This window comes from Leptonotus elevatus, chromosome 4, assembly GCF_054856555.1.
Source record: "Leptonotus elevatus isolate MCC_2025b chromosome 4, RoL_Lele_1.0, whole genome shotgun sequence".
Classification (NCBI taxonomy): Eukaryota; Metazoa; Chordata; class Actinopteri; order Syngnathiformes; family Syngnathidae; genus Leptonotus; species Leptonotus elevatus.
In genome coordinates, this window is record NC_141242.1 from 9358204 (window position 1) to 9380788 (window position 22585).

General features: G+C 39.9%; 1 protein-coding gene across 5 annotated transcripts; it reads left to right on the forward strand.

The window, feature by feature from the left end:
* Positions 1–648: 648 nt before the first annotated feature.
* On the forward strand, positions 649–21956 carry ano2a (anoctamin 2a). Of its 5 annotated transcripts, none has more exons than XM_086073051.1 (28): positions 649–1132; positions 4221–4417; positions 4530–4841; positions 7795–7890; positions 8410–8582; positions 8917–8971; positions 9555–9606; positions 10063–10118; positions 10212–10259; positions 10341–10405; positions 10739–10873; positions 11363–11523; positions 11800–11882; positions 12247–12258; positions 13067–13141; positions 13226–13282; positions 14283–14357; positions 14618–14819; positions 15543–15654; positions 15735–15792; positions 15863–15963; positions 16051–16214; positions 16291–16443; positions 16615–16667; positions 17520–17686; positions 17809–17914; positions 18835–19381; positions 20874–21956. In XM_086073051.1, exons 2-28 carry the CDS (start codon positions 4244–4246, stop codon positions 21449–21451), a joined length of 3870 nt encoding a protein of 1289 aa, XP_085929177.1. In that variant the 5' UTR covers positions 649–1132; positions 4221–4243; the 3' UTR covers positions 21452–21956. The 5 variants fall into 5 exon arrangements, with proteins under 5 accessions (XP_085929177.1, XP_085929181.1, XP_085929179.1 ...); XM_086073055.1 differs by having other exon boundaries at positions 18835–19282; XM_086073053.1 differs by having other exon boundaries at positions 4221–4396.
* The last annotated feature ends 629 nt before the right edge of the window (positions 21957–22585 follow it).

A 22585-nucleotide genomic window follows, 5' to 3' on the forward strand; every position in this document is an offset into this window, starting at 1 on the left:
ATCCAGGTCGAGAAAGTAAAAACCCTGCCACAGTTTGGCTTTAGTTGAGTAGAAGCACCTGTGGCTATAGCCAAACTGTGGCAGAGATTTTACTTTCTGGACCTTGATTACCCACCACTGTGTAGCCTACAGGTTACACTAGTAAAATTTATTGTATGTTGAGAGTACAATAGCAGGGCCAGCAAGGACACTTTCGGCCGAAATACTATCAGAAGCACTAAACAACATTTACATTAACTCTGATATTAGAATTGTATTAATGTATTTATTTGTTAATCCATCTAATCTGCCCATCTCATAACCTTCAGAATCAGTAGTGCTGCGTGATGTAACTTAAACTATATTATCCAATGACTGTTTCTGTAACCAATCAGATTTCTTAAGCATATTTCTGTCATCTGATTGGTTGGACAGAGCAAAACTTGTAAGAGTTAGAGCCAACTTCGACATCCAAAAGATCTACACACATTAACACACTTACTAATAAGTATGGCTGATATATATTTTTTTTAAATATATATTTGTTTTTACCACGTTTGTGAATAACTCCACTTCAACAGTGATGATGATGTATAGTCCTATGGGGGCGCTAGTTCTCACTAAAACGTGTTTTATTTATAGTCGAAGAAGAAATAATGTGGCCGCTAATTTACGTGAAACTTCGGTGAAATTTCCTTGAGTGATTAAAAAAGTTATATTTATGCCAAAATGTAATGGCATTTCTCTTTAACGTCAGTCTTTTGGGAAAAATTCACTGTTGAAGTTAGTAAGTTAACTTAAAGGCTTATAAATGCGTAAACTCCCGGACATCATTAGCTATGCGGAACAGGCTGTCAAACTTTGTTGTGTTTTTGTTTTTGCCGTTGTTTGTTTTATTTTCTGCCACTATTTTTTTCCTAATGTTAAGCGTTTAGTTTTAAAAACAACAAGATGTCCGGTATGTCACTCGGACTCAAGAGGAATTAGCGGGCTGGCGTGCGCGCGCCGAGCTAAGACCAGTGGGTGTCGGGAGCGTGTGCGGATTGTCCACCATCTCGGGCCCAAGCCAATGCGCACCTCGCGCGTCTTATTATCATCATTTTCATTGTCATCCATCTCCACGGGGCAGCCAGCTGATCCTCCACGAACACTAGTGAGTATCTAGTCTTTTCTTTCTTGTGATTGTGGAATAATAGTTGAGCACGTTTAACTAATTGGTCGTGCGTCTTGTGCGCACTTTTACGCGCACATTTGGCCTCTATCTGCTTCTGTTGTGAACAAACTACTTACATTACTTCCTTTTTTTTTTTTTTATGTATTATGACCAATCTATATCACTGTTGTGTTTTAGCGTGTGTGTCGAGGAGCAAAGCTTCTTTTCCCCGATCTGACCATCTGGATGCGCACAACTGTTAAATTAAATACCTTGACTATTTCCACATTGGCTTCATAATCTAATTAAATTAAATCTATTATTATTATCATTGTCATTACTTAAATTATGTAGACCATGTATACACCGTGCAAGCTCATATGCAGTGAAAGAATTGCACACATTTCACAGCCTTTGTATAATGTTTTTAATCTCTTCCTCAGACTCATCTTTATCGTGCTTTTTTAAATTTATTTATTTTTATTGTCTTCTATATCTACTGTATACAGTCACTTTGTTTTGCTTGCTTAAATTTCTCAGTAGTTTTATTTTGTTCATTGACTGTTTTAAAGTGACACCTGTTTACAATAATTTGAAACAATATAGACTTTTTATAATGTAAAAAAAAAAGAAACAAAAGAAACAAAAGTCTCGTCTCAGAGTGTGTCCTGCCTCAAGTCAGCTGGGATACGCTCCAGCACACCTGCGACCCTAATAGAGAGCAGTATAGAAGATGGGTGGATAGTGTTTAAAATTAGCACTTATGTTTAATCTGTTGGAACGTCGTTAATACATCGACCCCTCAGTTACCCAGTACTCTCTACCCCTTTGTATGAGGGTGCATTTGTTGACCTTTCTGCATTCGTGTTGTTGAGCTGTCAGCAGAGCTTACAGGTCGGTAAGCCTGACAGACATGCGCATGTGCCCTACTGCCGGGTTCGTTCCAACATAACAATGTCTCTATTAGTGCACAGGTTACATGGTAGAAAGTGTATTATAGGTTGCATATAGGAAACAATGGAAATGATCTGTTCTAAGCATATTTTAACATGATTTTCACAATAGTGGAATGCTGTGGATGTTGCCCGTGATAAATGTGGGTTCACATATAAATAGGCACCATACTTTTAGCAGCGATTGACACTGTGATTTTCTACCTGGCTCCTTTGTTGTCATGGAACACAATATTAAGAAAAAGTCACAGGCGGGGTTGAAAATGTTGCTAAATTGGAAGCACTGGCGGCACTTTTGCACAGTAGCTTCACTCTATTTGCAGCCTTGTTGTTAGTGCAAGTCATGTCAGCAGGGATGAATCGCCAAGCCCTGCTATTATGATAAAACAAAACAAATCAAATACTGTAGCTATACAAAAATCAAAACATGGATACAAACATCTACAGGGATAGATTAACAAATATCTGCTGACCTCTGGCCCTATGTAGCGCATAATGACAGCCTGGCCTCTGATGTCCATCTTTGGACCTAATATGCTCACTTTACATCTCAGTAGTCTGTTTACCAACACGCGGTAAACTGGGATTATCGCCGCAAGCGAGTCTATACGTTCAATGAAGTTGACTAGCTTACGTGGAGATGAGCGTACACACATCTTAGGTGTAAACAAGACCAATTGAGACGCTTAAAGAACCGTATGTAATAATTGTACCTTAACAGTTAAATAGTTTAACAAACAGCAAACTACAGTTAAATAGCCAGGGTCCAACATTAGCAGTAGCCCAATGGCCCGGGGCAACCACCAACCTTCAAACACTGGACCGACCGGGCCAGTAGACCTAAAAAAAAAAAAAAATCAGCTGCCAAAAGTACATTTTACATTCGGACGGACAGACTTTTATGGCTGAACCCCGGGCCACTACATCTTGGCTTGGTGGATTTTTTTGCCATGCACACAAGCCAGGAAAACCATCTTTTTGTATTACTACGAGCATCTGTACTGAGTACTGACGTTATTGTTGGATTCTATTTATTTCAAGACACGATTTTACCATTCTTACATTTATTAGCTTCAGCCTCTGAACTTGCCCTTCTGTCCTCCCACTTTAACACCCTTTTTTTTTCCATCGTGAATGTCAAGATTAAAGTGAAAAAAGGTCATAGATAAAAAATAAAAAAATCAAATCCCAACGAATGAAGCCCAGCGACCAAATTACCCCAGCAGATTGTTGTAAACGACACCCGGTCACTCAGAGCTTAATCCAAGCCTACATCTTCAATTGGGGCACAAAAAGTGGAGAGACAGATTTGGCTTTAATTCTTGATCCGTCACTTTAAAATGTCACATGATACTGGAAAGTCAAATCAACCTCAGAGCTCTTTGCAACAAATGCTCTAAGTGGACCTTTATAGCTGACGCAGAAAGTGGGTATCACGGTGAAAATATTTTAGGGGTAACCAACACCTCCCCAAAACTCACTCTGTAGCATCCCCTGAAACCAGTTCAGGATGAGCGAAAAACTGTCCTCTAGGACTCATGTTGAAATTGAACAGGAAGTTGGAAAACGACCGTAAAGTTTGGCTGACACAGAATTGGGTGGACAATGGATATTTCTATTGAAACAGGACGCATGAAAAGAGCTTATTACCCGCAGCCGAAATTGAACTGGAAGTCAGACATTGTGGATTGTAGCAGCCATTTTGTATGAATTTCAGTGCGTTTATCGAACAAACTCCAACTAGGGAATTCACCCCGATTGGAAGCAGGTATCGTATACCGATGGGCTACATGAAATTGCATGATTTTTTTTTTTTTAGATTATAGTTGAAATATACTAGGTTTACAATTTTACATTGTGTACTTTTTATTATTATTATTTTCTTGATGGGGTAGACAAATTATACTTATTAATTTGCATTCAGAGTAAAATACGGGCCTGAATAAAAAAACAAAACGGCTTTTACAGGGATAATAGCTTTAAAAAAAAAAATGTTTTGAGTGGCATGATATATAATATATGTATGTTTGTGTGATTTTTAACTACCTTATACTGACAGATGTTTTTAAAATGTTGACGCTGTTGAGAACAGTTTAGTTGCTTTTTTTAACTCCTGCTTTTTCTCCTGCCTTCAGAGGGATGAAACGAAAAAGGCCGCATGTCCGCCGTCAGAGCAATGAGTGAGTCGTCGTCCGTTCACTCTGCAAAGCTCGTCTCGTTGGCCCGCTCGCTCTCCGGACTTGGGCTCGACGCCACCAACGGAGTCCCTCCCGCTGTTGGCCTGCCTGACAACAACGAGCCTCCTCCTCCGGTACGGAGTCGGGGTATCGGGGTGGGAAAACGTTTTTTTGCTCAAGCATTTGATTTTTAAAAGGGACAGATGGACCAAGTCAATTGTAGATGAAGTTTGAAAATGGCTTCATCCGTTCTTCTTCTTCATACAGGAGTCCGGCATCGACCTCGGCCCAGGGCTCTTTTTCGCTGACGGCAAAAGGAAAGTGGATTATGTGCTGTGCTACAAATACAAAAAAAGGCGGGCATCCAAGGGACGCCTCTCCATCGCGTCCAACGGCAGCATTCCCATACCCATACCGGGCTTATGGGAAATAGACCCGGATTCCGGCGAGGCGGGAGGAGGAGCTTCTTCGGGAGACGCAGAGGAATCAAAACTGTCCGAAGAGGAAAAGGCTGTCATGAGGGAGGAGTTTGAAACCGGGTTGCTCGATGCTGGACTGCAGATAGAACGCGATAAAGAGGTGCGTAATGTTCTTATCGGGCTTTCAACTATATGTAATTGCTGTATTTATTCTTCTTCCAATTATCGTATTTTTCGGACTATAGGCTATGTCACACTTTTTTTTATAGTTTGGCTGTTCCAGCGACTTAAACTCAGGTGCAACTTTATACATTGTATTAAAATAAGAGCTCAAACTGACTGTTCTCTAATCTTTTTGATGGCAGCGAACGTGTTCCGGTTGTATTCTAAACTTCCGCATTGTGGAAAAGTATTTCTTATTAGTTTAAAATGGCTTACCCTAACTAGAATCCTGCATCGCATTGAATCCTGGTTGGTTATTTCGCCAATCCTTTTTTTTTTTTTTGTACATTCACTTACACAACCACGCACACATACAAACAAGGTCTCCCGGGTGGGGAAGCGAACTCACACCGCCTGCATCGAAGGCAAGCGTAGGTACCACTCCGTCACCCAGAGCCCCTATTTCGCCTCTCTTTGTTGTGCGCCACATGCTAAGCGATACATCACACAAAACTCAGTGCTACATCATCTTCATCGACTTCTTCCTCTTCATCCATTTTTATTTCTTCTTCTTCCATTTCTTCTTCTGCTTCTTCCATTTCTGCTTCCATTTAAAACAGTTTATTCACAGATGTACATTTATTAAGTGTCGACCTCTGTTTTTGATTTATTGTAAGGAAATTTAAGGGTTTGGAAGGACATTGAGGAGGGTTAAGACGAAGCAAGACTTGTCGGTATTTAATAACTTGAACATTTTCTGATTAGACCCTTTGGGGTTTTTTGTTTTGTGTGTTTTCTTTTTCTTGTGTCTTGTTTGATAGCGCCGTTCTGGTTTGTGTGCTCAGTTTGAATTGGATGTTGGACTTTGAATTATAAAGAAAGCAACAACAACAACAAAACTAAGAAAAAAAATTCTGCTTCCAATTCTTCTTCTTCTAGAAGAAGGGACTGTCTCCCCAGCTAACTCGCTATTTACAGCACAAAAAGGCGTGATATTTTCCACAATGTGATGCAGGATTTTAGTTAAGGTAAGCCATTTTAAACAAAAACAAAAAAGAAAAATAAACTTTCCCGTAGTTAGAAGTGGAAGTATCAAATCCAACCGGAACTCGTTTGCTGCCACCAACATGATTAGAGAATGGGGATTTGGGGTTCCAGTCCAAACTGGCTTGCCATGTCTATCATAACAGGACAGATAAAAAAAAGCCTAAATGCCTAAGCAATACGGAAGAGGAAGTTAGCCTTTTTGGGGGAATATCATGGCCGTGTATCTTGATGAACAGGTACTTGGGAATTCGGCCAAATCAGTCCCAAACGGAAGCAGGTAGACGGACGCCTAATCGCAAAGCCGTTTTGCGGGCAGTACTCATCGTCAAACTTCATGATTATCATGTCGATGCCTTGCCTTCTCATTGCTGCTTTTATATTTTTTGACCGACATTTATGGGTCACACTTAAGGAAAGTGAACACAAGTCCTGTTACTGGACGGCTGCCAAACAGGTTAAGGATGACGCAGAGTCTGAAGCTGAGGCTTGCCATCTTAGTTGTATCCTCTTGCGTGCTTGCATTGGATTTTGACCTGCTCGTACATTTTTTGTTTTTTAGAAGGACAAGTGTAATAGTATTATTTAAAAGGTGTTCATCAATTTTTGAAGCATGCATCATGGGCCAAATTTGTACTCCTTTAAAACTGACACACGGTATTATTAATAACTTGTTTTTCTTTGCCTGCCCACCCATCAAGTGTAAGATTTAACAACCAAGTACATCTTTTGTGTTTCTGTGAGCAAGCTGTTATAATGATTGTGATGTCACCGTTATTTACGAAAGCCACACAGTGTATTGTCCGAGCAGAAACACACACAAAGCAAAATATTGCGTGACAGTGGACAGTTCGTAACTGTATTGGGAAAACAATCGGAGGATGACCAGTGGAATACCTTGCGGTCATCTGTTCCTAGTTGGAGAGAGAACATAATGTCTGCACGGTTTGACAACATAAGCATCCTGCTTATTTTAGACGCAATGTTGCATGTGTGTGTTTTGTATGCACGTTGCGAGGCGCTAGAGTGTGTTATCAGCTGCTGTTTTGGTTGAGGATTAAGACCACTGACCACCAGTGTGAAGCCAAAAGCCAGATTATAGGGCCTTATTAGAGAGTGATCCACTGCTCAGAAGTGTTTGTGCTGGCACGAGAGAGACGTATGGCCGGCCGGCCGGGGGGGGTTCGCTTTGATTGCATGAGTCGGCGCGTGTCGTCACTGCCGACCATCTGTCAGTGACCCAAGTTTTTTTTAGGAAAGTCGACTGGGTGCGGAGTTCAAGATTATTTGTGTGCGAACGCTGCTGATATTGTAAATTTGTGAAGGTTTTGATACAGCTCTTGGGATTTCATTAGATTATGCAGGTGTGTAGGGAAGAGTATAACATTTGGGATGGATTTTTCGTCATCTCACAAATGCAGCTGGAACAGGTGCCGCAATAATACTTGGCATCCCGGCATGAAGGTCATTGCTGTAATTAAATCATCTATGATTCAGTGGTGCAGTTTATTGTTTTTAATATCATTATCATCACCAGATTGCCTCTCTTTTGGGTCATTCCTTAAGTAATTCAAGAGTAAATATTATGGAAAATTGATTTACATTGCTTGTCTACAAATAGTTGGGTTGCCTGCCCACTAGGGCTGGGTTTAAAAAAATTTATATATCGATATTGAATCGATATTCCTTTTCATAGCCCAATATCTATTCATAAAACCACGAATCAATACTTTTAATACAAAACATAAATTAATGTACCTTCTTGTGTCACGGGGAAATTTATTTTACAAAAAAATTATACCATGGAAATATGCCTGAGGCAGCACGCACTCTGTTCAAAAACTCATTGTTCGAACGTTGTTTTATTTTGTTGATGTTATGTTGTGGGAACTTGTGTTCATACGCAGAGGGCAAATGGCATCAGCTTCATCCGGCTGCACATCCCATGGACAATACTCAGTCGAGAGGCTGAACTTCAGAAGATTAAAGTTGCTGTCAAAAAGGTAGCTTACTCTCACTCACCTCTTTTTCCAATTCTGGGGAGGGGAAACATCTGTTCTTAAGGGCCACATTTTATTTTATTTATTTATTTATTTTTATGGATAGATGGGCCAGGTTATTTGGAGATGAGGTAAAAAATTATAATAATTTAATTTAAATCGAAGTAGTATAATTATTTTAGTTATAATTCATTTACAATTATTTAATCAAATACAATTATTTATTTGGCCTTTTTTTAATTTATATTAAATGTACAAACTAATTACATAATCTATTAACTTGCAAATATTTTATATAATTATACATTTTGGTATTGGTATACTATATTCAATAAAATTTTTAATGAATTAATAAGTAGATTGTTTTTTGTATGACCAATAAATTGACAAATTATTTAATTAAATAAACAAATAAAAATTCAATGAAAATGTTTTAACCAATTTTAGGACTAAAAATTTGCGATCACATGACTTGTGATACAAGTGTACATTTTTATCTTTTTTTTTTTTTTTACTGAGCAGAAATGTGAGCTGCGGAAAAGAGCGGGCATTGCGGGAACGTGGGACTCCTTCGCCGCAACAATGAACGCGCCGTTCCAGCCGGACGTCCTCGATTTCGATGTCCAGCGGGACCCGCAGACGCACGTCCATTTCAAGACGCTCAAACACCCTTTTATCAGAGACAAGCTCCACCTGTAAGTAATAGCCCACTCACAAATTGTAAGGGGCAGTCGCCTCTCAGAAATGTTCAAAGCCAGATTTTGTGTAAAACTAACAATCAAGCACGTTTTTGGTTGTACGAGAACAGAGATTGTGAGAGTACTTTTTATGAGTAAACTAAACATATACTGTATGTGTTGAACGCAACATTTTTTTTTGTTTAGTTTTTGAGGCTGAGCAGTCACATATGAAGTGAACATTGTCTTCCATTTTCACATCCTGTGTGTGTAATGTTCCATTTAGTGTCTTTTCCACAATAATAAAAAAGCTGGCAGAGGTTTATGTCTGATTTGGTTGTTCTCCTTGCAGGTATGACATCACATCAACAGAAACTGTCTTTGATAATGCGACACGCAGCAGAATAGTAAGTGGAAAACTTTACATTTGGGTTGGTCCAAGTAGCCAATTCCAATTTAATGCCTGATCTTAACCACAAGAGGGCAAGGAAAAACTAAAAAACAACAACAACAGGGGTGCCATACAATGTTAACTAGAATAGTGCGAGAGTCTATTTAATGAGTTGAAATACTGCAGGAAGACCAGGCCGATGCAGAAATCTCCATAGCAACAACTTTGAGGTGGTGGTCTGCTTTAGGCCTTGTCCCAGTCAAAGTAGACCATATGGGTTCGTTATAGTTGACATTTACAATCTATGTTTTTTAATGTGTTTATTTGTGTTGTTTCAGTAGACACCGATGTATATAAGTACGTACCAAACTGGTGTATTTCAAAAGAGGCATATTTCATTCACATTTGGAAGAAATCTGCTTCTAATCTCAAAATATTCAATTACATGTGGGGGGGGGTTTCTCCCCTGCTTTACGTTACAACAATGCGTATCTCAATTGTGCCACCGGAGAGCAAAAACAATTGGAATGGTATCACATGAACCATGGAGTGTAAATCCAGACCTTGTTTCATAACCCGCTTACTGTGTTTGTGTGCAGGTTGCAGAGATTATTTCACGCACAATCTGCAGACACTCCTGCCAAACCACCGGTGAGAACCATATTGCCCCCTGTGGCTACTATTTTAACTCATTCACTGCCATTGACGGCTATAGACGTCAAAAATTCATTGGAATTATTTCTATTAGTTAAGTTAACAAGAGTATGAAAACCTAGAAAATTAAAAAATGTTATCGCCTGATGCCCCTAATTTTTAATAATCTTTTCTTTTTTTAAATCGTGTCAGGCGATTAAAATCTTTAATTGTAATTAATCGCATGATTTTAATAGTTAACTCATGATTAATCACATATTTTATATCTGTTGTAAATGTACAAGAAAATATTTTTTCTAGGTTTTCGTACTCTGGTTAACAAAAGTGGATTTAAAAAAAAAAAAAATAGAAATAGTTCAAATGAATTTTTGACGTCTATAACTGTCAATGGCAGTGAATTAGTTAATTCTTTAGATGAGTCATGATATCCTGAATGCTGTCTATTTACTACAGGCATCATGTCCTTATTGGCTCGGGGGGTCTACATCTCTGCCTTCCCTTTGCATGATGTGAGCATCCTCATATAAAGTTTATCATGCATGGAGTGTATTTTATTGCTATAAATGGAAATGTTGTACACAAGTGCTTATTTTGGGATACAGGGCCCATTTTCTAGGAGAGGAGGTAAAGATCAGCGAAATGACAGACAGGTGAGCCCCGTTTATCATGTCATTGCACGGTTAACATTACAAAGACATTTATTTGTGGCGGAATCTTTGGTTGTCCCTCAGGTCCTTCATGAAGAATGGGCCAACTACGGAGTCATGCTCAAGTACCAGCCTGTGGACCTGATAAGGTTGCTCTTTAACTCTCATCCTTTTTCTTTAGAGCTTGTCAAGTCAAGTTTATTTATATAGCCCTTAATCACACAAGAGTCTCATATACACTGTATACACTAGACCAGGGGTCGGCAACTTTAAATACTCAAAGAGCCATTTGGACCGTCTCACACAGGGGAAAAAATTACTGGGAGTCACAAAGCGTTTTTTGGCATCAAAATATCACAACATGCACCCCCCCCCCCTACTTGTACGATGGATGTATAAAAGAAGACAGAAAGCAGCACGTTCCTACAGTGAAGATGTAACAAAAAAAAAGCCTTCCTTATATGTTACTTCTCATTGGACAGGAACTACTTTGGAGAGCAGATTGGCTTGTACTTTGCCTGGCTTGGTGTCTACACTCAGCTCCTCATCCCTCCATCCGTACTAGGCATCATTGTCTTCCTGTATGGCATCTTCACTGTGGACACCAACGTGCCGAGGTAGGCACATATGCTAAATCTTAACTCATTCACTGCCATTGACGGTTATAGACGTCAAATATTCATTTTAACCATTTCTATTAGTTTAACATTTTTTTCCATTTTTGTTAATAAGAGTATGAAAACCTAGATTTTTTAGTGATTAATCGTGAGTTAACTCGCGAAGTCATGCAATTAATTACGCTTAAAAAATGTCATCGCCTGACGCTCCTAATTTTTAATAATCTTTTCTTTTCTTTAATCGCGGCAATTAAAATTTTTAATTGTAATTAATCGCATTACTTTAATAGTTAACTCTTGATTAATCATACATTTTCTAGCTGTTTTAAATGTACAATGAAAAAATCTAGCTTTTCATACTGTTGTTAACAAAAGTGGAAATAGAAATAGTTCAAATGAATTTTTGACTTCAATAGCCGTCAATGGCAGTGAATGAGTTAATGTGTACTTTCAAAAATGTCAGTAACGTTTTATTCAACGGCTCTGCAGTCAGGAGACGTGCGACGACAACCTGAACATCACCATGTGTCCGCTGTGTGACGGAGTGTGTGACTACTGGCAGCTGAGTACGGTGTGCTCACTAGCCAAAGCGTCCTACCTGTTTGACAACGGAACCACGGTTCTATTTGCCATCTTCATGTCTCTATGGGGTAACTATCATGTTACTTTTTGTCTCATTCTTTTTTTTTTTAACTTATTTGCTGTTTTGGTTTGAAAATGTGAATGATTGAAGTGTGACAGGGACTTTAATATTTAACCTTTACTTAACCAGGTTACAATGCCGACCTGATTGCAGGCAATAAGGCAAAACAAGGCGAAAATACAGTAAAATCAAGTATAAAAAAAGTACAAAAACAACAGGTATAATGTGTGATGTATATCTTATATTTCATATTGAACACAATTGTTTGTGTGTCATCTTCTAGCTGCTTGCTTCCTGGAGCACTGGAAACGACGACAGATGTGTCTGAAACACACATGGGATCTGACCAGCTTGGAGGATGAGGAGGTACCGTACACGTCAGCCACATGCAGCACCTTGTTTATTTATCACCATTTTGAGCATGTTGCTTCTAAAGCCGTCACGTAGTCTAAATGTCTAATCCTAAATCAGCCGACCTGAGAGGGTTAAACCTCACAGGCTCCGGGTCAACTGGGGTCCGACCTCACACATGCATGCATGCACACACTCAGACGTAAATATGCGCGCACGTGCACTAGCATGACTCTTTCACACACGCCTTAATGAGATTGGTCCCTTCTTAAATGGGGCAAACTTGCTTGAGAGGATGACCATAAATACTCACTTGCCTGTAACAATTGTCAACTTTTTTATTGCGCGCTTGTTTGTCCTTTACATTTGCTGGCCAAAGGAACGAGTCCAGGTGAGCATGTGTCTGTTGACATTTTTTGCATCTATAGGAAGCTAGGGCTGGGCGATAGGGCCTTAAAATAAAATCTGTCTTTTTTTTTTCCTACAAAAAAAGTGATTTCTAATTTTAATCAATTTTGACAATATTCAAAGCAAGTTCTGTCCTCTTCCAGGATTCTTCTGATTTCAATTAATGACATAAAAGAAAGTAAAATTTTGTCCTAAGCAATAATATAATAAAATTAAGAAATAATAAAATTATCAGATGAAATTAATAAATCACTCAGACCTATAAGAAGCAACAAGTTCATTGTTCAGGGGTTGGAGTAAAACACACAAAAAAGCAACAATGGCAGATGGTAGAATAATTACAAATGCAGAATTAGAAACCAATTTTCTGGATTTCTATGATGTGCCACAATGGGTCTCACGCGGCATTTTTGAACTTTTGTGCTCTTTTTTGCAGGCAAAGTATGGCCAATGGACCTCATACGGCCCACTTTATTTTTTAATCCAGCCCATTGAGCATTTAGATTATCAAGAGTTCTGTTCTATTGGTTGCATTAATTTAGCATTTAAAAAAATATATATTAAAATGTACATTAATTAATTGGAAATAATAAAGTCAAACAATTTTAATAAAGTAAAAAATGGATACAATTAACATGTTTATTGTATTTCTGTAAAAAAAAAAATTGAGTGTGCTTAGTTGGCAAGTTAGTAAGAGTAAAAATCATATTTCGAACCATTTGACAAAAAAAAAAAAGTAACATGTCCTTATGCAATGCCTTTATACTGTGAGTGTCTTGTGTGTTTTGTAGGAAGAGCTGAGGCCCGAGTATGAAGAGGCATTACAGGAGAAAAAAGCCAAAATGAAAGCAAAGTGGAAAAAGAAGGTGAAGGTGCCATACATATCTGATTGTCGTGACTAAGGGTGGTAAATGCATTTAAAATCACATCCAAACTGTGTTGTGTTGCAGTTGACTCAAAGTGGGGACGGAGTGGACGGAGAAAGGGACCAGATGCTTTCCTACCAGGTAGCGCTTGTTGATAAATGGGGGGAGAGGGCGGGGCTGTTGCGCTAAGGTGATTTAAACCTCGCCTGGGAGCTAACGCTTATCCTAATCTCATTTGTTCGGCAGTGCTACTCGTGCACTAAGATCCACAAATATTGTTATGCAAACATCTCAAATGGCCTTTGCTGAATAATTACAATTCAAACACGGCAGCATGTGTGTTATTTTATATATATAAAAGCGCAGAGGAAGAATCCCCAACCCTATCCAACTTCTGTGAACGGTTGAGTCCAAAGCTGCTTACCTGCCTGAGATTAGCCCAGATTACTGATGCAGAGAGAACGGCAGGAGGGGAGGCCATGTTTATCTGGCAAACACACACCTGCCAGGTGGAAAACATAACACACAATGTGTGTGAGGGAATGTTGGCAACTAACAGTGGCACTCTGTTATTGCCATAACTGAACTGTGTGTACTAAACAAATCATGTGATATAGCTGCACATGTCAAATACCAAACAGTTATTTGAATTAAACAATATAGTTTTGCAGAGAAAATAATCTGTGAGTAACATACTGACGATTGTTGTGTAAACTTTGGAAAATAGCGTAAAGTTCGTCTTTAAATTTGTGTTGGTTGTCTTGGATGTTGAGAGCTTTTTCACTGTAAACACCAGAGTAGCATGATTTTGTTAAACCATGTATGGCCATGGAGAGTTGCAATATGTCGTTTTAGGCCAGATAGGTACAGTACTTCATAACAAACGGAAGAAATGCTGAGACGTTCACCACAGTAAGGTTTAGAACTGTGTGGGGAAATGTTGCTTCCGTGGATGCTACCTGATTACGTGATCATGAAAGTAGCTCCATTACCTATTGGAAATAAATGAACGCAATTTCAGTTTTGTAAATATAGGTCAGTGCTTCTGATCGTGTTTAGGTCAGCAGAGAAGGCCTTGCTCACACTAAAGACTACCATTGGAAATTGATAACAACCATTTTTATTGCCATTCTTTTCACAGCTAGAGCCAGAATCCCTGGACATCGAGGATCACCTGCCAGGTTACCTCATCAACATGTCCACACTACTGCTACTGGTACACCTGTGTTATTGATTCCTGTAAAAAAAACAAAATATATAATAATACATGGATCCAGCTCTCATGTTGAATGTCATACCTGTGCATTTGTACCTGAAGTGTCCAACAAGTGGACATTGCCCAATGACAAAATGCAAAATACAACATACATGGGTAATGAAAATAAAATGTTGATTAGGAAAAAAAATGTGATGTGTAACTTGACTAGTAATTACAGAATTAAGAAATTGCAGTAAACATCGAATGTGTGTGTCCAGGTTTTTGTTACTTTCTCGGCCGTGTTTGGGGTAGCCGTGTATCGCATCTGCATGTTAAGCGTGTGGTCCATGAATCCCGACCATGATGCCAAAGCCAGCGTGAGGATGACGGTCACCACAACGGGCATCATCCTCAACATGTTGGTGGTGCTGGTGTTAGAGGAAGTCTATGGAGCCATTGCTGTGTGGCTGACTGAGCTGGGTATGCATCAACAAAAAAATATTTTCAAACTATATATAGAATTTGCCTCTTATCAGAATCTAACTCTAAAGCTACCTCCAGCAATACTGCAGCTCTGCACCTCGTTTGTCTTTGAGTTTTGATCATGTTTCTGTGTAATCCGGCCATTGCTTGAGATTAAATAGAATATAAAAGATTTAGCATTTAATGCATCGTGATGAATTGATTGCAGCTCCTTCTGGTGTTCATGACTTGGCCACCGGTGGGCAGTATGGTTTAGTCATATTGGCACAAAAAAAAGAAGTATCACAACTACTGTATGTGACTCAGTAAGATGTAGTAATTTTAGTAGTTTCCTAAAAGCGTTATAATGCTGCCACTTAAATGCTATTTGTTAGCCCATCATTTCCCATTATGTGTTAGCATTAAGCTAGCAGACTTAAAAGCAAAGTTATTTGGCGGTTTTAAATACACATTTAATTATCTTTTTTGTTTTTGTTTAGTTTGACCGTAAATGTCAACTGGGAGTTTGAAGCCTAATTTTTTGAAGATTTATTCACTGTGTATTCTCAGATTTTTTTCTCCCAAGTAAATTCAAAGCATCAAAATTGTTCAAAAAATAATAATGTCTTTGTCGGGTCACTCGTGTCTCAAGTCAACACTATATTTGAATATGTCAATTTCTCATATGTGGGCAAGTCTTACAATGTAATCTGATTGTGTGTGTTTGTCTCGTCCAATCAGAGCTCCCAAAGACACAGGAAGAGTTTGAGGAGCGTTTGATCTTCAAGTCTTTCTTTCTCAAATCCATGAACGCCTTTGCACCTATTTTCTACGTGGCCTTCTTCAAGGGCAGGTGAGCGTCTATTCACACCCGTCACTCATTTGCCACCGTGCCTCCTCTTTTTTTCCTGAACCTTTGTTGTCGTCTTTCAGGTTTTCTGGTCGGCCTGGAGACTATGTTTATGTTTTCGGCGACTACCGCATGGAGGAGGTACGGCCTCACGTCTCCTTGTGTGTACTGTGACATCATTTTAAACGTGCTTTTTGTATGCCATCTCTAGTGTGCGCCTCCAGGCTGCCTCATTGAGCTGTGCATCCAGCTCAGCATGATCATGCTCGGAAAACAGCTCATTCAAAACAATGTGTTTGAAGTTCTCATTCCGTAGGTTCACCTGCTCACAGCCTACATTCCTGACAAACATCAAAGCTTACAAGTCATAGTGAACATTGTTTGTTGTGTTCTTTCTAGTAAGTTGAGGAAGATGTACAGAACCCTGCAGGAGCAAAAAGGCAAAGACAGAGGCGATGAGGGCGAGATGGACGAAGCCGACGAGAAAAGATCTAAGCAGCAATTCCACAAAGATTTTGCCCTGGAGCCTTTTGAGGGCGTGAGCCCGGAATACATGGAGATGAGTGAGCGTCTTTTCCTCCAACACATTCACGCGCTCTGCCCGCACGCAATTCCAAACGGGCGTTGTTCTCTCCGCAGTCATCCAGTACGGATTTGTATCTCTGTTTGTGGCTTCCTTCCCGCTGGCGCCCGCGTTTGCTCTGCTCAACAACGTCATCGAGATCCGCCTTGACGCGGCCAAGTTTGTGACCGAGATCCGGCGGCCGGATGCCGTTAGGTGTAAAGACATAGGTACACTGAATACGCACGCACATGATAGCATGACTGCTACTCTATGACTCTCCAGGATCTTGTAATCACTTTCTTCTCCTTTGCTGTCCCTCATGCACACACAAACGGTCTTCCGCTTCCCTCTCCCCTTCTTTCTCCTTTTTTTTTCTTCCTCGTACATGCCACCTTCAGGAATATGGTACGACATTCTCTGTGGAATCAGCAAGTTTTCTGTCATTACCAATGTAAGTGTGTGCGTGTGCTTTGTGTCCATGCATGTAATATTGATTTATCAGCTGACCTGCTATCTTGGTACCCGAGAAAAGTATCTCATCAATGGAGTGTTGCTATGAAACTAAAATGTATAATTTTAAAGGCCGGTGATGAGTGTGCTCACAAGTGTGCAACAAATGATTGACACCTCGTAAGTCATACCCTTTGACTCTGGTTGTATTTCCTCTATAGGGTGCGACCCCCATAGATTTGCATTTTTGCCGATTTTTTTTCAACATTTTTTTTCATTTTTGAGGGGGGATTTCCCTGTTTATCTGAATGTTTATTGGCATTTTTTGAAGAATTTGTGGAGGTTATTTTTTTTCTTCCCATCAATGCATTTTAAATGGACATCAATTACCTTACTCAATCCACGCAATTTTTTTTATGTTTAGTCTCTATCCCCCCCTCCTTTCATAACGGGGATCAACTATATCAAATTAGTGACTCAAAAAGGGCCAGAGACAGCTTTTTGCTGATAATTTGTATCATATGACTTTTTTATTTAGCAATTATGACAGACGGAAAGGGGCTTTCTTTTAATTGCGAACTCAAACAACAATTTCACGTTGTTAATATGGCGTGTTGTGTGTGACAATTTGAAAATAAAAATAATAATTTACTCAATTTTGGTGTGACAATTTGAAGATAAAAATAATATTATACTCAGTTTTAGTATAAGGCTGCAACATATTACTTTCAGGATATGTGCCCTGTCTTTGACTGGCAATCTGTCCAGCTGACCCAAATAGGACAAACGCTATTAAAAAATGCATGGTTAGTATCGTTGACTAATGTTTTTCAATTGTGGTTTGTCTCCTCAGGCGTTCGTTATCTCCTTCACGTCGGAGTTTGTGCCTCGCATGGCGTACCAATACATTTACAGCGGCAACTGCACCATGAACGGCTACACGGAGCACTCCCTGTCCTACTTCAACGTCACCAACTTCCCGCCAGGCACCGCACCCAACACAACGTTATCCATGTGCAGGTGGCGAAGATTCCTTTAAAGTTTAAACCTTCGCCTATTTGGTTTTCCCTTAAGAGCAACGTGTCCCACGGTGTAGCAATATGGACTTGATGCCATGCTAAACCTCACTTTTTGTTCATTAGGTATAAGGACTACAGGGATCCACCATGGGCACCAGATGCTTACACCTTCTCTAAACACTATTGGTCTGTTCTGGCTGCAAAACTGGTCTTTGTCATATTCTTCCAGGTACAGGTTTTTGGGTTTGTTTTTTTTCAAAACCATGAAATTAATATTGATTTCAAGTACGGTGTTTGAACGTATTTTGACCAATCGGGCCATTTAAGACACTTAAAGGCTGTTGTAAATTGTGAATGTCTCCTTTAAGTATTTTACCGCCAAAAACGTTTAATGACGTATAGTAAAATCCAAATGAATGCTGCCAAAAACGTTAATTGACGTTAACGTGTTTTTTTTTCTCAATGGGCAGTTCAACGTGTTGTGCAGCCTGTTCAATGGACTTGTGAAATCACAAACACCCACTAACTATGGCCAGCAGATGGCAGCATTGTATCTCTTTTCAATGGGCTCCCATTAGTATGGAATTACACTAAAACATGACCAATCTGATGAAATCGAACGTTTTCAAAGATGATGTGAATGATTAAAGCCTTTGTCACATTAAATCTAATTCACAGAGTGTCACTAAACAAAAAATATTAGTGTCAAAGTCAATCTTGTGCAGAAAATTTTTCTTTTCACAAAAACCTTGTTTTCAATTTTCGCTCAATGTCACTCAAATTACCTAATTACAAATGGTGATTACTAAAGAACGGAATAAGGTAGAAACATACTTTTTTTTCCTGATGAAAGAATGGAACGCATGGAAAGCCACCATGTGTATGTAGTCAAAGTACATAATATTCTGTTTGCCTTGAAAGATGAGTTAAAATGCTCAAAATCGGCTGGCACTGTCGGGGGTTGTTTTTTGGATAACGTGTGGCAGTAAAATAGTTAATTACTCAATTTAAAAGAGTATCAGCATCTGTTATGCCATATATTGAGATAAGGCCTTAATTGGTTCAAATTTGTTTTTCTTCAATTACTACCTGGGAATAGTTTACTATACCCGAAAAAGTCAGATGACGCCAGAGTTTGATTCCTTTCAGAACCTCGCCATGTTCCTCAGCATGCTGGTGGCCTGGTTGTTCCCCGATGTGCCACGGTCACTGCGGGAACAGCTGAAGAAGGAGAACATGATGCTGATGGAGTTTCTACTCAATCAAGACCAGGAGGCTCACGCGAAGTCACTCTCCACCAAACCCTCCGTCTTCCCCTTCCCCGCCAACATAGACATTGTGGTGGAGCCACCATCGGAGGAGCACCAGGTCCAGAAGGAGGTGGAAGACGTGGAGGAGGAGGTGTCGGAGGTGGAGGTTGACGTAGCTCAAGAGGAGCCCGGTCGGACTAGTGATAGTGACTCAGATGCTGGGAAGTCATCAGAGGATGTAGTTGGAACGGGAGATGAGAAACGAGGATGTGTGGAAGAAGAAAGGGGGGAAGAGGAAGCAGAAAAGTCCGAGGACGAGGAGGATGGAATAAAAGTAAGCGAAGAAGGTGAGCAAGACTACGAAGATGAAAATGAAAAAGCAGCAAATGAGGAAGACGATTCAATTGTAGATCTGGACGCCCTCATGATCCAGTTTGGCCTCACAGGTGAGAGAAGAAGCCTTTTAAAGCATGTTTCCACCAAGCTGTACAGTTCAGTACGCATGGGACATTTTTGGATCAGATAAATCCTGATCACGAGGATTTGTAAAGGCGTGATTGGAAATAGTGTCGCATCATAATGTACCTGCAAGACCACATGTACACTGCCAATTAACTATCCATCCTCATTCGGGTCACAGGTGAGCTGCAGCCGATTCCAGCTGACTCTGGGTGAGGGTAAACATTGGCAAACACGCGCACACCTATGGATAATTTAGAGCAGTTGTGGCCATACTTTTGCAGCTACATTTCATTTATAAAATTAACAGATCGTTCAAGTCATTCATAGATGAGATAAAAATAAATCAATATTTTTATAGTATTTATTATTGTTTATATTAGATTTAATTAAATTTATTTTGTTAAATTATTGTAAATATGTTTAATGCCTAATTAAATTGAAGGTTTTATTTCACTTAAATAAATGAAGTCACCAATTCATAAAATTAGAATTTATAGCAGCAACTTTGTAAATTAAAATTGAATTATCCTTCCATTATGAACCACATTATTTTTGTTGTTGCTGTTGTTGTTTTTAACAGAGTTCAAATATAAACCTGCGCACCGATTTGTACTGAACCGAGCTGTGCTCCTTGGTGGAAACAAGGCTTTTAGTTCATTAGTTTTTTTTTGTGCCAATGCGCCATTTCAATCAATTTTCAAGTCAGATTCTGTTTGTGTTTTCATTATTTTAAGTTATTAATGAAAAAATACTCAAATACAAGTCTGCAACATTTTTATATTGAAGTCCCAACCTCTTTTGGTACCATTCCAGTGTAGTTGGTATGAGACACACTAGTCCAAGATGGGTTGGTATTAAGACCCGACTGATTAATCAGCCACCGATTATAATCGGTTGATTATTGCCCTTCAAACATCAGCCAATTGGGCCAAATGAGCGATTATTTTCACCTTACAACTTTATAATAAAAGAAAACGGAGGTTTGCAACGCTGTGAGAGTAACCTGAATGCACCATTTTTTCTGCATAGCATTAGCAACGAGCAAGTGTGTAGCGTATATTATTCTGTTGACCCTAAGCATCCTTTAAGCTTAAGTTAAATGACACCCCAGTTAGAGTTAACTGTAAAACTAAACACACAACAATAAGAATTACATCCACTGTATATTTAAATACAAGACATGCTTTGTTTTTAAAACATCGCTAGCCTAGCGCTAATGCTAAAGTTAATGGCGGATCCCATTCAAACGCTAACGGGAAGTTAGCATCGACTTTGGGAGTAAATAACGAATATTGGTAGGATTTTATTTTTTTAATGATAACATGATAATGATGGAAACTTTTTCATTCCTACGGCATCTAGCAGTCCAGACAAAACTGAGGGGATGCTTGGGAAAATGTCTCAAAATGTTTGAGAACCCTTGGTGTAAGTAAGTGACTTTAGCGTCTTCTCATGAATTCTAACATTCTCATACAGATGAAGACGCCTCGTCAATCAAAGATAAAGAGATTCCGCAGTCAAGCTTTGAACAAGAACTTCCATCCAAAAGAGCTTCCTGCCAGTCACTGAGCAGCTCCATGGCAGAAATGGCCCCCTCCCACACGGACGCAAGGCTCTTTGCGCCCATCGCTCCTCCGACCCGAGAGCCGGGCGCCGGGGCCAAGGCCCGCTGCTCCACCCTGCCTTCACGCCACCGAGGGGCGGAGACGTGTTACAGCCTGCCGAGACCCAGCCACTCCAGCAGCCTCTCCGGGTTCCGTCAGCAGGCGTCTCTCGTGCCGTTGGTCCCCCTGGAACTTTCGCCGTCAGCCAAGCCCAAGATCGAATCCCCGCAGCAGCTCCCCGGCTCCTGCGAACTCTTCTCCCTTAAAGGCCCCCCGCCTCAGCAGCCTCGTTCCAGGGGCAAAGCCCGGTGCTCCACCCTGCCCTCCAGACAAAGAGCCCCCGGCTCTGAGGAGCGTCCCACCAAGCCGAGTCATTCGACCAGCTTCACAAAGCTGGGAGACCGAGTGCCCCCTTCCCCCAGTGAACTTAAACGCAACACAGCGGTATGAGAGGAGGTTGGAGGCAGCAGAAAGAGATGTGGGGGGAATGAGGGAGACAATCCAGATTATTATCTTGTCTGTGCCTGGAGCCTCACCCACACCCTTATTCCTAAATAATACCCCCCAGACCATTCTTATCCTTTTCAATTGTCACACGTTTATACAACAGAAAGACAATTCAAAGAAAGCAACCATATCATGGGAACTTAAAATCTTTTTATTTATTCCTGTTTTTACCCTGCAGACGCAGCTCAAATAGCCCACCCTCCTCTGTGACACTCATTGTACCCAATTTGTCTCGCCACTGAGAAGTGTGGGACCTATAGAAGAAGGTAGAGAAGTAGATGAAATATTTATTTTTAGAGGTTTTGATATATAAAATAAGGCAAAAATATATTAAAAGAACAACATATTTTTATGTCTGGTGTTTTCCTTTTGAAATCTGATTGGTAATCATTTTAGGTTCTTGACTCATTTGCTCCCAAAAATGTATAAAAACGTTTTATTTTAAATATTGCCACGGTCCCAAAAACGTACTTGTATGTTTTTAATGGGGGGGTTTTATGCTAGAGCATACAGAAGGCTTTGATGCAGCCTCTGACTTGAAGAGGCCGCTTAAAGCAATGGTAGTTATCACAACAACAAAACGGTGGCAGCAGAGTATAAGAGATCAACCAGGACCATGTTGCAACAAGCTCTTTTCCCCATGTCATTTTCAGCCGACAGCAAGTGGCAAAATGGCCGCCACCTGAGATGGATAAATACGGCTGGATTTTGCTTCATAACCCGTATTTCACAAATGTAATATTAATCAGAATGTCATGTTCAGACAAGTAAGGTCACATATGACATATTATTGTCAAGAAATGTTTACGGTTGACTTCCGCTTTAATACCGGGAGTACTCTGCTTATGATATTTCACACATTGTGTGTGTGCGGTTCTTTATTATCTTGACAGTGTTTTGGCGTTGATGTGATGTGTTAACCAGGTAAGTTGCCCTCAAATTATTTTCTTTGGCATTTCAGCTTTCCAATAATAGGAGCCTCCCAGCACTTGAATTGCACATGAACTTTGATACTAACCTGGCCGTCTGTTTACATGCATATAATGGGAAGGTTCGTGTTTCCCCTCCAAAAGCCTT